This window comes from Equus caballus, chromosome 8, assembly GCF_041296265.1.
Source record: "Equus caballus isolate H_3958 breed thoroughbred chromosome 8, TB-T2T, whole genome shotgun sequence".
Taxonomy (NCBI): Eukaryota; Metazoa; Chordata; class Mammalia; order Perissodactyla; family Equidae; genus Equus; species Equus caballus.
Window position 1 is genome coordinate 16,272,481 of NC_091691.1, and position 17,066 is coordinate 16,289,546.

A 17,066-nucleotide genomic window follows, 5' to 3' on the forward strand; every position below is an offset into this window, starting at 1 on the left:
AGGTCACCAGAGCCCCAGATGGCATAGCCTGGGGTTCAACGCTCTCGAGAGCATCCTCAGGCATTTCCCCCAGGGACTCAGGGAACACAAGCTCAGAATTTCACCGGTGAAGACTGGGGTTACTGCTCACCCATGTGCATGGGACCCTCCAGTAGCAAACTCTCCTTACATTCTGCCTGGGTTCAGAGGCCCCTCCTGGAGCCTAGTCTTCTCTCATCCTCTGTCTCCAGGTTCCCGTTTACCTGCCAAGCCTCAAGCTGCTGCGAGAGGTTCAGTTTCTGCTGAATGGCATCCAGCAGCTGGCTGTTCAGAGACATCATGTCCATCTTGCACTTGGCGAGTTCCAGTTCCACAGCGTTCTTCCTGAAAACACACAAGCCAGAGTGAGCATGGGCACCTTGCGCTGGAGGCATCTTGCTTTTTCACCTGGGGCACCTGGAATCCACAGGATGAGGAAACAGGCCCTGACCCCAAACTCACAACAAACTAACTGTAAAAGCAACTGTGATGTTCCTTGTAGAGGGCTGGGAAGTTTGCAGCATGCTCTCACATACATTTTCTCAATTTGTACAACCAATCTGTAGGGGAAGGGATTATGTGTCATCCTCATCTCACAGATGAAGAAGTGGTTAAAAGAGGATGATACTTAAGTCAGGACTGGAACCCAGAGAAGATGAAGGCCTCAAACAACACTAAGGAGCTGCTAACCCTTCCCCCAAAGGCCAGCCCCAAAGACGGCGGGGGCCTTGTCCTTCTGCTTCCCTCCTTTTCACTAGCAACCCCCCTTAAGGGATCTGCCCTAAAGATACACACATGTGCAAAAGTAGCCACACACTGACCATCACAGCTTAGCTAGTCACAGCAGCCAACAAGTAGCGGACTGGTGGTAAATTATAGGACGGAATACAGTCACAGCAACGATGCTGAATATTTACAGACAGTGGGGACACACGATGTATTGCTGAGTGGAGAAAAGCATCAAACCTTAGCAGGAGACCTGATAGGCTCGACTCCAAACTCACAGCAAATAGGAACTGTAACGTTACTATTACAAACAGAAACTATAATGTTACTTGTAGAGGGCTGGAAAGTTTGCAGCTTTGCAAAAGCTAGTCCGATGCAAAAAGCATCAGCCCTTGTCTTAGGTCTGTTATAATACTAGCTTTGCAGAAAAACTGCCTGTATTTGCTAGTCCTACTCAAAAACGTCTACTTGGTTATCTCTGGATGGTGGTCATTGATGGGTAACTGCTCCCACAACTTTTGCATTTTGTATTTTTCACATTTTGATATGTTTCACATATTACTTTGTTTGCCCTTCCCCCAAATTCCTAAATCATAGTTGTTCAATGCAAAAGAAAATTAATTTGGGGGTGGGCGGGGGAATGGGAATAAAAAGTGCGAGGGACTAACCGGGCAGCCTCTGCGAGGAAGCACTGGTTGCCCAGCGGCCACAATGAACATTATTTAGCCCTCGTCTTCATCAACTGCTCTCTTTAGCATTCAACACGGCAAAACTAACAAGTGTCCTCGTTGCACAGGGCCAGTGACTAATGTGCACGGCCCAAGGACAGCTGGAGGACCCACAGACCCGCAGAGGCTGCCCAGCTCGGGACTCAGGAACGCCGACTGCACAAAGGTGGGGCAGTCGGGGGTAAAGCGCTCAGGCCACCGACTGGCACTTCCTCTCCAGCCTCAAGTCCACAATCGCGCCCCGCCCTCCACTCCTAGAAGAGCCGCCGAGACAGCCCCAGCGCCGGCCGCCCGCCAGCACTGCGGCTGCGGGGCGGAGCCAAGCCCGTGCAATGAGCGCCAGTGTCTCGGACGCCGCAAGGCCGCCCCCGCCACGCCCCTTGCCATTGGCTGGCGCGAACAGCGGAAATCCTCGCCCGAAGCCAGTTGCCACGGACGCCGGGCCAGCCAAGTCCGCCCCCTTGGCGCTTCGGGGCGCTGCAGCATCGCAAGCTTCCGGGCATCTCCCGGCAGGTGGCGCCACGAGCAGTCTGCAGACCCTGGGATGTGCTGACTAACGCCACCCGGCCGAGGGGCGGAGGGGCGGAGGGGCGGAGGGGCGGAGGGGCGGAGGGGCGGAGGGGTGGAGGGGCGGAGGGGCGGAGGGCTGCAGCAGCGGCAGCCGCTGGGCTTGGAGGCGGTCCCCTTCCTTCCGGGAGACCCCGAAGCAGGGGCCACTTGCCAACCTTCTATGCCGGCCTCGGACTGCACCCTCGGAACGTCTGCTCACCAGGGAAGCTTGGTGCCTGTCATTCATGAGAAACCCCCGCCCAGGAAAGCCAAGCTGCACAAGCCGCTGATCAATATGTCAATCACAGCGTCAAAAAGGAGCATTTTAAAGGGCTAGAATTTTAAATGAAACCACTAGTGGCTGATTGCTTTTTGTTTTTGTAAGGCAGACTGCTAGCCCAGACTTTGGTTTTTAGTGAGGGCCTTTCACTTGCAAGGAGATAAAATTGTTACTTAACTTCTCTGAAACGCATCTATTCTAGAGGATAAGGAATACTTTATGGTTCTGGCAGCCCAGGGAGGAGAGGGAAGTTATCTTTCTTAGGGGTTCCCACCCCTGACTACACACGAGTATCACGGGGTGGGGGCAGCGTGACGTTTTTAAGTAGCAGCGCCAAACCCTGAGATTCAGACAGAATTGTTCTGGAGAAGGCCCTGGCATGGGGGAGTACCCCAGATGATTCTAAAGTCTAGTCAGGATGGAGAATCAGAGATGATGTATATGAAAACATCTTGTAAAACTCTTAAGGTCCTATTCAATATGGTGAGGTTCCCTCACGTGTAAATGATTCCTTAAGTCTGTTGTCTCAATTCTTGTACACCAAGAATTTCATTTCTAAGGGACAGAAAAATAACTGTCCTCCTGGAGTGATCTAATACCCTCTCTAAGGCCAGCCCTGTTCTCTAGGGTCCAGGAAGGACAGGGGCCTCACTGCAGCATTCTCCCCATTCAGGGAGGAGAATGTGCAAATCTGCTTGGTCAGACTCCAGGAGCTTAACTGGTCCTCTTGAGCCCAGGTAAGGGCATGCATTTCCAAGTTTCATGGAGATTGGGTGGCCTCCTGTCACCCAGGTGTCAGAGCTAGGTTCCACTTATTTTAAGGGAGGAGGACTGGACAACTTGTTTCTTCTCTCCTGCACACTAACACTTTCTCTGGTCGTATCTCCCAGCTCCCATGCTGATGACAGAACATGGTCAGAGAGACATTCAACTCTCTTCCAGTTGTGTAGCCGAGAGATGGTGACCAACCAGTGTCTACTTCTAACTTCATTCTGCTTTTTATTCCCAATGGGCTTTCAAAATTAGCACCTTAACTCTACTCCCTAATTGTACGACACAATTTCACCCTTTGTTCTTCATAAAAATATGCTCCCACTCCAAAACATCATACTGCTATTCAAGTATTCACTAATTAAATCCACGAGGAATCCAGTGGCAAAGATAGATACGCGTGTGAGCCTCACTGAGTGCCATTCCCAAATGAACTGGAAATTGACAGACAATCTGATATGAGGTTCTGATCAGACAGAAAAAGGGACCCAAAGGTAAAACTAAGAAATGGCAATGATGAAAATGATTAAAGAGAACAGAAGGGAGGGGACAAATGTGTGTGGAAGTGAGAAGGCGGGTGTGGGGAATTTTAAAGTCAGAAATTAAAATGTCATATTTAAAAAGGCATATAGTATCTATTTACAAATTGTTTCAAATGAGCTCCTTTTAGCTTCTGGACAAGCAGCCACATGGTAAGGGGAAAGGTTGTGGGGACAGGAGTCAGAGACCTGAGGTGGAGGCCAGTGATCACCACTGGCTGTGATCCTGGGGAAAGTATTTCAGCTTCCTCATCTGTAAAACTGGCATTAAAATTTTTACGTCTCGCTGTGGCGAGGAGGTTAGAGGATGCCAGTATTTTGTGAACAGTAAAGAGATACACAAGTCTCGTTATTAATGTGTTGTAAAGCGCCACCAAAGCAGACACATCTTTAGTACCTTTTATCTCCTCACACCCAGTGAATAGGGTAGATTGAGTGCATGATAAATAATTTTCAGGGGGGTGGGGAATATATAAACGTTTCTTGCCTATGTACTTCTGAAGTTTTTTGAATGTAAGAGAATGCATTTATGCATTTCTTCTCTGCCAAAGAAAATCCAAAACATTATTTAAAAATGACCCAGTTTAGGGGCTGGCCCTGTGGCCGAGTGGCTAAGTTTGCGCGCTCCGCTGCAGGTGGCCCAGTGTTTCGTTGGTTCAAATCCTGGGCGCAGACATGGCACTGCTCATCAAACCATGCTGAGGCCGCGTCCCACATGCCACAACTAGAAGGACCCACAACCAAAAATATACAACTATGTACCGGGGGGCTTTGGGGAGAAAAAGGAAAAAAATAAAATCCTTAAAAAAAAAAAAATGACCCAGTTTACTGGAAATATAGGGGACAGAGACAAAAATGTTAAATGACACTCTGGGGAAGCAATCAAACTCAGAATGGAGAAAAACTAGGAGACAAATGATCCAGTTTTGTCCATAAATAAATGCAATATGACACAAAAAGATGGAGGGGGAAGTGTTACAGACTTTTGGGGTATGTCAACTAAAGGGATTATGCAGACTCTGGAATTTGATTCTAATCACTTATAAAAAGACATTTATGGGACAACTGGGGAAATGTGAACACTGGATACGAGATGACATTAAGAAATTATTTTAAGTTTTTTCAAGTGTGATGACTGCACTGTGGGTGTGTTTTACAGGAGTTTTTCAGGTAGAGATCTATATTGAAGTGTTTATGAACGAGATGATATGACGTCTTGTGATTTGCTGCACACAGTCCAGTGAGGACGTGGAGGAAGTGGGTGGGGATACAGATGAAATCAGACTGGCCATCTGTTGAAGCTGGGAGACAAGTAGGTAGGGATTCATTCTATGTTTTCTACTTTTGTGTATGCTTGAAAATGTCCATAATAAAAAGTAACAAAATAAAACAACCTAAAAAAGAAAAAAGTTCAGATAGATATATATAATGAAATTGAAAAGCTCTCTAAGATATAAGTGGGATAAAAACCAAGACATGTAGAGTGTCATCTCATTGATGTTTAAAAAAACCACACAATTATATTGCATTTTCATCTGCACCGGAAAAAGATTTGCAAAAAATGCACCTCAACTTTCAACAATAGCATCTGTCTGGGGAGAAGAATGGAAGTGGGGTGACGGGGGGAAGCAGGGAAACTCACTTTCACTTCTGAGTCCTTCTGTATGATTTACCTAAACTCGAGCATATACTCAGGTTACTTGTAATGAAAGTAAAATCAAACAGGCATGCCCACTCACTTTGCAATGGCCTCATCCCGGTCCCTGATGGCCTTCTGAAGCTGCTCCTTTGGTTCCTTGTCCTCAGATGTCACTCTGAGTTGATCTCTCTCCTCCTTCAGTGCAGTCATCTCCACACTCAGCAGTGTCACCTAACGGGAGACCAAAGGGATGACTGTGATGATAGACCACTGCTGCTGGCCTAGGGTGTTTCCCCCGTCGAGGGAGAAAGGAATAAGAAGACCCAGGCAGGTGCAGCGCCTGTGTGCGGCGCAGGCTGGTAGCCTCCCGCTGCCCCGTGCTCTGAGGGAGGCCCATCCCTCCTGGAGAAAGGATGCCACATGCTGGGCTGGAGCTCAGTGGCCAGGGGGCTGGGGAGGAATTCAGCCCTGGACTGCAGCCATGGGGCCAGATCCCCTTTGGAAGGAGCACACCACACCACCTCCATTTCCAAGGCACTCCCAGGGAAATAATGAATGAACACCACCATTAATCAGAGCTCTGAAACACTTTTTTTGGAGTAGGGACTCAAGTTTGTTTCCAGCCATCTCCCACCCAACATGGAACACTGCTAACCTGGCCCTGCCTGGTCCCAAAGCCTGGGACCTGGCTCCCATTTCTATGACAGCACTTGATGCAGCCTGGCTCCTTCATCTTCTTCATCCAGCTCCCCAGGTCAAAGCCACATGGAAATTAGACACCTAAATGATGTTATCACCTTTCACTGCAAACTTGTTAGCTTTTCTGCGGTCTGTGCCTCAGTGAATGGCGCCACAGCCCATCTTCACTGGGAGGCATCCTTTGGTGGTGACGTGCCCCGCCTAGTGGTTCCTTTGGTGACCACGGCTCACCCTACCCACTGTATAGTAGCCCGTGTACACCTTGAGCCCTGCGATGGCAGGCAGCATGTCCTATCCATCTGTGTATCTCAGAGCCCGACTGCAGAAGACGCTTCATCCCAAAATGTTAGTGCAGTGGACAGTTACCATCTTTTGGCTAGTCATCATTCAAGTCCTTTCCTATTTTAGGGGGCATTTCTGGTGGCTTGAGTCTTGGTGGGAGATGGGGCATGCCCTCCTACTAAGGAAGCCAAAAGGGGAGAGACATATCCTTTCCTAGGCACCTGGGCATGGGCATGTGACTTCAACTGGCCAGTCACACTCCCCTACCTGGGACCGCAGCTCTTGAGGGTACAGCAAAGCCATAGGCCAGTGGGAAATTATGACATGGACAGCAGATTGTTTCTGCTGTCTCACTTTCCATGGCTCCCCCGTTTTGAAGCTCAGCTCTCCAGCCTTCCTGTTGATTCTGTAAGCTCTCAGATTCAATGTCAACACATTCTCCTTCCGCTTAAGTTAAGCAGAGCGTTTCTGTTGTTTGCAACCAGAAACTCTGCCTGGTAGAGCTTTCAATAAATATTTGTTGAATGAATGGAAGGGTGGGAACCCCTGCTTCTCAGAGAGAGAGAGGATCAGACTGGAGTCAGGATACCTGACCCTGCCCTCTTGTTAAATATTACATACTTTGACATTTTTCCAAGGGAGGACCCATCCGTACAGGTCTGTCCCTCCCATAAGGAGACAGATGTCACCTTTCAGGACACTCCTCTGCTCTTCAGGTTCTAAGTCTAATCATCTTCAGACAGAATGGAACTGAGCAAAGGCCCCAGGACTAAGGCTGAAGATCAAGCTTGCCAAGAGACACTCTGGACTGCCCAGACTGAGACAGCAGAGTTGCCAGGCCCTGGAGTAGCAGCCACTTGGGAGGAAATCAGAGGACATTCAACACTGAAGAGAGATACAGGAGAACTTGTGGTCCCTAGGGGCAATGGATTTTGTGCTCTTAAGTGCTTGGTAGGGAACGTCAGGACCCGGTGCTCCGTGCTTTTGTGGCAGGGACAGCTCTGGTGAGCAGGATGAAAAGCCTTAGGTAAGACCAGGCCAGGGGCGGGGGGGGGGGGGGTGCTGCAGAGGCCACAGCACGCAGACGCAGCTAGCCCAGAGGCAGACAAGGCAGCGGGGGAGACGCCCGGCCTCGCCCTACTTCTCAGCAGGTCCTGCAGCCTGGGAGGCCCGAACTCACGACCCAGAAAGCACCTAGCAGAGACAGCCAGACCTCCTCAGACCAAATGAGCCCTGACATGGCCTCAGGCCAGCCAGGTGTTCTGCCAGCTGAGTCAGCGACAGATAAAACTACATGCTAGGCTGGAAATGCCAACATTTAATATGCTCCACCAGAACTCCATTAATATACTCCACCAGAACTTTTTGCTTTGGCCTGGAAAACCTGGTTAACATAGAAACCACCAACTATCTGCCTTAGAAGTGACAAGAGACTTACCCTCTCTGAGCTGCACAAACTTTTCATAAAAAGCAGGAATAATGGGGCTGGCCCCGTGGCCGAGTGGTTAAGTTCGCGCGCTCCGCTGCAGGCGGCCCAGTGTTTCGTTAGTTCGAATCCTGGGCGCGGACATGGCACTGCTCATCAAACCACACTGAGGCAGCGTCCCACATGCCACAACTAGAAGGACCCACAACGAAGAATACACAACTATGTACCGGGGGGCTTTGGGGAGAAAAAGGAAAAAATAAAATCTTTAAAAAAAAAATTTAAAAAAAAAAAAAAAAAGCAGGAATAAAAATAACTATTCCCCGCCATTGAGTTGTTGTGAGGATCAAAGGGGATAAATCACATCAAGGGCCAGCTCAGTGCCTGGCACAGGGTTGGAAGCTCCACGCCCTCTCCTCCCTCCAGCCGTGTGGGACCTACGTGCTGATGGCTGTCACGAGGGTCCATCTAGCTTGTTTATACACCGACTTAGGTTACAGCCACCCCTAAATCCACTTTTCCCAAATAAGGTGGGTGCCCTCGCAATTGAATAGCATCAAAGAAAATATCCTGAAGCCACAGGGCAATTTTATTTGCCATTTTGCTTGACAATTATTTGGGTGCCTACTCTAGGCAAGGCACAGTGCCAGATGCTCTAGGAGAGGACAAAGGCATGTCAGACCTCGCGCTTGTCCCTGTGGAGATCCAAGGCTTGACTGGGAAGATGAGATGTGAACAAGGGTAGCCATGACAAAGCAGGGCTGGGGGGCTCCATGAGGAAGGGAATCAAGAGAGTTTCGAGGAGGAAGTGAAACCTGACCAGGAACTTGAAGGATGAGTAGGGCTGAGATATGTGCAGGTGGCAGAGGAGAGTCTCCTGGGCAGAGAGAGCGAGTCAGAGAAAAGCCTTGGATGTGGGACAGCATGGGCAGTGGGTGCCACGCCCTTTCACAGCCTGTGTTCAATTCTGCTACAGCAAAGGAGGTGAGACAGAAACAGCAGGGAAGAAGGCTGGATGGCTGGAATGTCGCCAGACCGTGGCGTCCGTGAGGTCCAGAGGCTTCCCATCACTCGGTGATGGGGAATCAATCCAGACTGACTGGGCATAACGGGTGTCCCTTTTCAGGTCGTGCTTCAGGAAGATCAGTTCAAACCATGGAGAGGGTGAGTGGGCTGGAGGAAGGCAGATAAACTGGGAAGTGATGACCAAAGCCAAGGTGCGAAAGGCTAAAGGTCTTCAAATAGGGCAGTTGCTAGAAGGATGGAGAACAGAGAACATACTGAGATTTCCTAAAGGGGGGTCACCACGATTTCATTAGTGAAGGCCTTCACTGCTCCCAGTACATGTTCTCCTGTGTTTTCATGCCCCTTCTGGAGTAACTGGTTTGCGTTCCAGGAGGAGTCAAGCATAAAGGAGCCAAACGACTGTGCCTCCCACAACCTGGTTTGCCGGCCTGGGCAATGGCCAAGGGGTCCCACGGATAAGCAGTCTTCATATTGCTCTGAAGGTCCTCCCTGCCTCCCAGCAGCTCTCCAGACCCCACAGCCAGCCCTCACCAGGCATGAGCAGGAGCCTGGAGAACAGAGGAGCCGGCAGAGGGAGCGGGGAGGGAGCCCTCCACAGCGCGCATGAGGGTGCGGGGCAAGTCTTTAGATCTGGAAACAATCTGGCTATGGATTTTTGCCTCAAACAGACAATTATTAATTAAATGAAACCTGGGCTCTCTTTTATTTAAAATTTGGGTAGGCTGCTGCTGGTCACTTCACCTTTCAGGCCCCACATCTTTGACCTGTGGCCTAGTTTCCAGGAGAGAAAAGAGCACTCTCAGGTGCTCGGACAGCAGTGGGCTGGGAGGCCGGGTCATCCATGGGATGAGGTGTGGCCCTGGTCTGGGAGCTGTTTGCTGGAACCTCGGTTCCAAGGGTACAAAGCTGGTCTGACTCCCCTCAGGATACCGTGAGGGGTTCTGGGTGCAGGGGTGCTGTCATCGTCATCCTGTGCCTCTCAGCGTCTAGCAGCGCAGGCACGTGCTGGGCGCTCAGGAGGTGCTGATCTAATCGCACGAGGAAGGCCGTGCCCATGCAATGGCTGCCATTTCCAGTGTCATTCTGGAACTCAGTTTGCACCCCACCCACTGCCTTGGGAGGTCAGTGTTACTCCCAAGGGATGGTTTGGGTGGATGTAGTTTAGCTGAGAAGTTCCCTGCTTTGACTGAGCTTTAGGGAAGAGATGATCCACGGGAGAGACCCAGTTCTATACTCCATGTGGGACTGAGCAGAACCATCTGCTTGATGAGCTATCTGAAAGGGAATCCCCGGAAACTGACCTAAACGAGTTATCAGCTGAACTTTTAAGGAAAATTCCCTGGTGGAGATGGTTTCCTAAATAGTTCCACACCAGACTCTCAGTAACCTATACCTTGCTCATGGGTCTGAATGAAATAATGCCCTCTGGTGTTTCTAGTTATATAATTCTGAGAAGCAACAAAACAAAAAAACAGCCAATATCAAAGAGCTGATAAGCAGAATTACCCCACAGAAATTTAAATAGGCTTTAAAATAAATAAAATTTTTATTAATCCAAAGAGCTTTTAGATCCACTTTCTCTTGCATTTTATTCTTCCGGTTTGGAAGACGTGTCCCTAAGTCTGAACCACTCCCTGGCCAAAGGACCGTCTGAGGATCTGAAGGTTTAGGCGTGAGAGTGTCTTTGGTTGCCCGACCCCACTCCCCAGGGCTTAGGCCAGGGACAAGCTACAGTTTTCAATAGCATCTTCCTGTCCTCGTTATCTGGTCACCCACAGAAAGAAGAGTGCAAGAGTAGCTGCAGGTGGGTCTCCCAATACCTTCCAAGAGAATAATACAGGAAGTCTCATGGATACGACCCCAAAAAGACAGCAGTTTATTTCCATAAGGTCGTTTAAAACCAAGAAACACTGCCTATAGCAAAAGGCAGGCTTCAATTCCATCTCTCAGCAATCTCGTGTAGCAGGAAGGGACAACTAGCTTTGGACAAAGAAAGAAGGGGGTAAGCTGGGTGGGGGCAGGGTTTAAAATGCTACCTGCTTGGTGTCCCCTACAAGTGGGACAGAGCCTCTACATGTGACCTCAGTCAAAAGGAAGAGCCTTTATTTATCTCCTAGGATAAATTTTAGGAGCTCCTCTCTGGGTGGGGCTGCTCCTAAGCCTTTTAAAACTTTTCAGATCAGAATATAGATGTCCTTCTCCAGTGTTCTCAAGCGAGATGAAATCATGATCAAACAGGAAAGGAACAGTGAGAGCAGCAGTAAGTCCGTCTAAAGCTGAAAAACAGGCTGGCAGAGGCGATGGCACTTACAAAGAGAGAACAGGCCTGCAAAGATCAATCGTTCCCTGGTTTGCAAAGTTCCCTGCTCAGAAGCTGCTAGAAAAGCATCCATAAGTGTCCTGGGAGCTGTGACACTTGAAACTGTCAGAATCCACCAGATTATTATGCTGGAGGAAACGGAGGGTCAGCCATTCTTATCCCTGACAATCTACTTTGGGCTAAACCAGAGGATTGGCTCCTTCTCTTGAAGACACTCAGCTCACTTCAACTTCAGGTCACTGTCCCCTCGGGATCTGCCAGAGGAGAGCCGCTTCCCAAAGAGATGCAGGAGAGAGAAACTCACAAAGGTCCCAAGAGAGCCCGGGGACCGTGCACATTCCCTTCACTGGACTGAGGATGCTCACCTGACTGTGGAGTCGCTGCAGCTCTTCTAGGCTTTGCCTCAGTTTACCCCTCTCTCCCTCCATGAGTTCCCTTAGTGCTCTTGAATCCTCACTGGTCTGCCTTATCTGTTCTTCTAAGGAGTCATCGTCAATTCTCCGGGAGCTCTGACAGCAAAAGAGAGAGAGCCGGTCAGCCAGAGAGATGGTGCCAATGGAAGGGAGTGGAGAGATGGTTAGTGGGGGAGATGGAGAGGAGAGAGGGGGGAGTTGGTGTGGGGAGAGGGGAGCAAGGGGGAGGGGAAGCAGAGAGATGGTTCAACTCAAGGGAGAGCAAAATAGTAGAGGAGATGGGGCGGAGAGGGAGAGAAAGAGGAGAGGCAAGGGAGGGAAGAAAGAAAAGGTTAGAGGAGAGAGATTCTCTTGCTCAGTTGCAATCTGCAAACAATAGCTAGACATTTATTTTTGTTTCAGGCTTCAGGGAAGGGAAATTGTGTGGCATGAACAGCACACCTCACTCAGACAGCTCCCGCTCCCCACCGTGACCTGGCCTCCATGCTACAGTACATTCCACACATCAACGTGGCATGTGGAGGTGAGGCCAACCACCCCTTCACCTTACTTCATCTAACATGGGCGGAAAGACCCAACGAGTCTGCAGGGGGATGAAACCTGAAGAGAAACAACAGCCTGAGAGCTGGGAGTGTGAATGCAGAGTAGGTCTGGCAGAAATCTGTCATGAAGCTGGAAGAACTGACAGTGTGCCCAGAAAACCCATGGGAACACTCCTCTCCTCCACGAGAGGAGCCACATCTGGAGCTCCACAAGGCCCCTGCTGTTGGGCTTCTCCACTTTGTCTGCTCACTTATATTTTTTAGTAGAAGCTTCAGATCTTTTCAGTTTGCTTATTCATTGCTAACCCCACCACTAGGATCAATGGGCTACAGAAAAGCAACTTGCAGTTTTTAGCTGGATCCAGATTTCAATATTCCAAGCTTCTAAGGAAAGCCCTTAACTGGAGGCCACTGTGGCCTGTACATGACCAAATGGAGAAAGGACTCCATTTGTCTCCGGCGTCTGCAGGAGGATGACTGGGGAGCCCTCTGCTCTCCGGCTCTCAGCCCCTCCATCTGATCACCAGCATTCAGTGCTCTCAAACTATAATGGCTCAGAAGAAATTCTTGCAGATTTTATAAGGTTCCAGTTCCAGGGTTAACCACACCCTCTGCATTTGGTTTCAACCTCCCCCGAGCCGGGTGCTGTGGGGTAAGGAGCTGCTCAGCCTGGCCTCTTACCGTGGGCTCCATGCCATCCACAATGCTCTGTATCAGTCTCTTGAGCTCGCTGAGGGCAGTGCGCAAGCTGCCGGCTGGCACATCCTTGGCAGACGAGGTTTCTGAAGACTCGTCCATTGAGGAGTCCGTGGAGACGGCCGAGTCAGCACTGTCATTTCCCCGAAGGTGTGAGCAGAGATACCGGACCTGGCAGTATGCTTCCCACAGCTGCAGTCTCAGCTGGCCCACAAAGAAGTAGTCTCGGTTATGGACTTCAGAGAAGACTGCTACCTGGTCCTCTTTTTCTAGTATATGAACCCAAGATATTGATACCCAAGATACTAGTTCTAGGAGAAAGTTGTTCTTTTTTTTTTTTAAATCACCTGTCCCAAGAAATACTGACAGTTCTTCTGGGCCCAGTACATCTGTACGGAACTCCCAATTCTTATTTTCCCTGCCCTCTAGTCCCTCCCCTTTGCCATATAAAGCATTTCTTTATATAGTCAGTTACTGTGGTGGGAGTCAGTGCATGATTAGGGGTATAAGTGGTTATGAGTATTACGAAAAGAAGCCAATTCGATGGATCATGAATGTTCTAGAACCTTGTCAATACAAGAGGTATGAGGCTGATGATTAGTCAACAAGTATTTCCTAAGACACACTGGGATGACAGTGGGCCAGGGACAAGCTTCGGTCAGGGCCTGCTTCATGACAGGGCTAGCCAGCAGGCCCAGGGGCTTGCACAGGTGCCAGGCCACAGCCCGGGCCAGGTGGAAGCTGAAGCAGCAGGCACTGAGCAACAGGGAGGACTGACGGGAAACCCCAGGTGCCGTGGCGACAGGGATATTAGCACCTGCTCTCTCTCCTGCTCCAGCTCCTCGGCCTCCATGCTCTGCTCTATCTCAGACAGGAGGGACGTGCTGGTGGCGGCAGAGCTCTGCAGACTCCTCTCCTCAGTGAGCTCTTCCACCTTTCCCTGCAGCTGTCGGTAGGAGAGCCGCACCTCCTGGAGCTCCAGCTGGCTTTGATGCAGCTTTCAAAGAGACAGCAAATGGTAGGAAGGATTGCCCAAATCAAAAACAACAAGAAAAACTGAGCCTGATCATGCTTCTAGATCCAACCACCAATTTACAGAAAAATACAGAGGAGAGAGGCACATGCTAGACTATACTAGGGGGATGCAGTCAGCCAAAGCCAGATTTGGAAAATTTTACAGGACAAACAGCTCAGTTTCTTTAACAGATAAATTTCAAGGAAAAAAAATATATAATGGGGCAACTTACAGATTAAAAAAGACTTAAGAGACATATCAACCAACCACACTGGGTAGGCTTTTTTTTTGTTTTTGGAGGAAGATTAGCCCTGAGCTAACTCCTGCCAATCCACCTCTTTTTGCTGAGAAAGACCGGCCCTGAGCTAACATCCGTGCCCATCTTCCTCTACTTTATATGTGGGACGCCTGGCACAGCATGGCTTGCCAAGTGGTGCCATGTCCGCACCCAGGATCCGAACTGGTGAACCCCGGGCCGCTGAAGCAGAACGTGCGCACTTAACCGCTGTGCCACCGGTCCGGCCCCTGGGTAGGCCTATTTTAATTTGTATCTTGATTCAAATGAAAAACAATTATGACATTTATAAGACAACTGAAAATTTGAATACCGACTAGATATTTGGTGATGTCAAGAAAATATTACTATTTTTTTAAGATATAATAGTCTTGTGATTACATATTTTTAAGTTCTTATCAGTTAGAGGTATCCTTTATTTACAGATGAAATTATAAAAAGTGAAGGATTTACTTCAAAATAATATTAAAGGAGCAAGTGGATGTAACGAAGATGGCAGGACTGGCCAGGGAATGACGATTTGTAGAGCCAGGCAATGGGGTACACTGGGGCATTATTATCTATTCTATTGTGGAGTTTGTCTGAAATTCTCCATAATAAAAAATTAAACACACACACAGACACAGGCACACACAGTAAGATACCATTAGATTCTCACCAGAATGGCTAAAATAAATAACAACAAAATAAAAAAATAGTGTTGATGAGGATGTGGAACAACTGGGACTGTCACTGCTGGTGGGAGTGGAAGATGTAGAAGCACTCTGGAAAACTGTTTGGCAGCTTCTAACGAGTGAAATATACCCCTATCCTATGATCCAGTAGTTCCACTCTTAGGTACAGACCCAACACAAGTGACCACACATGTTCACGAAAGACAAACAGGATGTTCACAGCAGCATTATTCATGAAAGCCACATATGGGAAAGAATCCAAATGCCAATAAAAATAGAATGGATATATTCACATGCTGGAATACTATCTAGTAATGAAAAAAGAACACAGTTACTATATGCCACAACTTGGATAAATTTCACAGATGTGATGTCGAACAAAAGCCAGACATAAAACAATATATATTGTATGATTCCATTTATAAGAAGTTCTAACCTCACTGAGATAGACGAGATGAAAGTCAGAAAAGAGGTGCGCTTTTGAGGAAGTGGCAGGTATTGACTGGGAGGGAGCAAAAAAGAGGCTTGTAGGGTGCTGATAACGGGATCTATCTTGAGCCGGGTGGTGGGTACACAGGTGTACACACTTGTAAAAATTCACTGGGCTGTCCATTTAAGATTTGTACGCTTTACTATATGTATGTGGCATTTTAATGAAAAAATTAAGGGGAAAAGGATTGTTTGGAAAGGAGCTGGGGGAGAGATTTGGAATAACACCTTGGTAGTAATGCAAAGAGTTCCCAAACCCATGGAAAAAGCAGTCTCTCCCTCCTTTCTGTGTCACACCTCCTGGTTTACAGACAAGGGCCTAGGCCTGGGAGGGGCCTTACTCAGCATCTGAGGCTCAAAGGACAGTGATGCCAGTGGTGGGGGGGACAGCAATGCAAGTGTCAGGACTTACAGGCCAGTGCTCCTTCCCTCTCTCTCGCTGCTGCTACTTCATCCCTCTCTGCATTCTCTGTGGCCCTTCCCTGTGGAGTCCAAACAGGGCACTGTGACCTGGTGAGGTTACTACTGCAGAATGTAAGGGACAACTCCACCACGGCTGCTAATGCCATACTCTTACTAGTGCACTCCATCACTACATTGCTTTCAACACAGCAGACCCTAACTGCAGAATCTGAACACGTCTGCTAATCAGACGCACAAGTCTACGGACCACACCTGCACAGGAGCAGTGTTTCCTACCCTTGTATTTGTGGACCATCCACTCCCCCTTTTTAAAAGTTTTTAGGGGTTGGGTTGGGGAAGAACTTTGTGGGATTTAAATTTAACTAATTTAGGCTTTTATTAAATAGCATTTCTGAGGGCACTCCTGCTCATTAAAAATAAAGCAGACACTGTACTGTCTTTTCCAAACTGTTGGCCAGGTAGGGCTCGTGGCTCCTGCAGAGATGCGGAGACTCAGGGGCAGCAGAAAACAACTCAGAGCTCTGAGCTCTCAGGAACGGAACACGCTGCCTTGCAGAGCTTCAGCCAATCCTACAGGTGCCCTGGGAGCCTCACCTCTGCCGGTCAGCATCAGGGGACAGCTGGCTAACGGCGCTGGTGGTCTGGATGTGCCTTACCTAGGAAGAGTTTGGAGCCTGGTGGCTCAGAGAATGAAAAAGGAATTGGTGAGCCTGCTCTGCATGCTTCCCATGGATCAACAATACCTGCTGGGCCAGTGGGAACTCCTCCAGCCACAGTTTTGAGGAAAGTCAGAAAGAAGAAATTAGGGTTAAAAAGAAAAAAAGACATTCCTAGGAAGCATTTGGCACAATTACAAACAGCATACTAAAATGGCAAAATGCTTTACAATTATTTTCTAGACAACTCCACATACATCTCAGCAGGAGAAGTTCAGCACAGACAAGTACAAGTTCTTATGCACGGAACAAAATTAGTTCAATTACTCATGCACACTCAAAGGTGCTTAATTAATTCTAACAGCAAGAGAACAAAAGACCAGGACAGGGCAGCCCTCTCTGGTCAATAACTGATCCACAGACATGCAGAAAAACCAAACCAAGCCAGGGGAGGGTCTATTAAATGTGAGAACCCTCTAAAACAAGAAATATCATCTTTTATAAAACAAAGATGACACTAAATCTATTTATATGTATGAACAAAGAAGACACTAAATGCCTTGTGTTTGTATAGTATACTAAGTGCAAGTTCACATGTCCCTAAAGTTGGCAGAAGTGGGGGTACTCTCCCATTTCACTTTGGGGGAACTGAGGTGGTGCGATGTTAAGCGATTTGCCTAATGGTACATGCTCAGTGTCAAAGCGAGGTCTCGACTCCAGGTCACCTGCTTCCTGGGCTGCCCACAGTGAGTGGGGCCTATGCCCTCCACTGATGAGACATGCCCACTCATCAGGACGAGGCCCCTGCACTCACCTGTAATACGCACAGCTGGGTAGGAAATAGGGCAGTTAAGTGGCCC

At 48.7% G+C, this 17,066-nt stretch overlaps 1 protein-coding gene across 4 annotated transcripts in view; it reads right to left on the reverse strand.

Annotated features, from left to right (window-relative positions):
- The window catches only part of BICDL1 (BICD family like cargo adaptor 1), a 93,639-nt gene that overhangs the window by 4,522 nt on the left and 72,051 nt on the right, over positions 1–17,066 (reverse strand). For 2 of the 4 annotated variants that reach the window (XR_011420803.1, XM_014727566.3), the window contains exons 5-9: positions 13,472–13,651; positions 12,640–12,858; positions 11,369–11,512; positions 5,351–5,481; positions 243–363 (exon numbers count right to left, since the gene is read on the reverse strand). Coding sequence is in view for 2 of the 4 variants with exons in the window: in XM_014727566.3 (XP_014583052.3) it covers positions 243–363; positions 5,351–5,481; positions 11,369–11,512; positions 12,640–12,858; positions 13,472–13,651 (795 nt within the window). In the remaining 2 variants the exon portion in view is untranslated. The remainder of the gene's footprint in view (positions 1–242; positions 364–5,350; positions 5,482–11,368; positions 11,513–12,639; positions 12,859–13,471; positions 13,652–17,066) is intronic. The other 2 variants (XR_011420804.1, XM_023647042.2) reach the window with 1 other exon arrangement.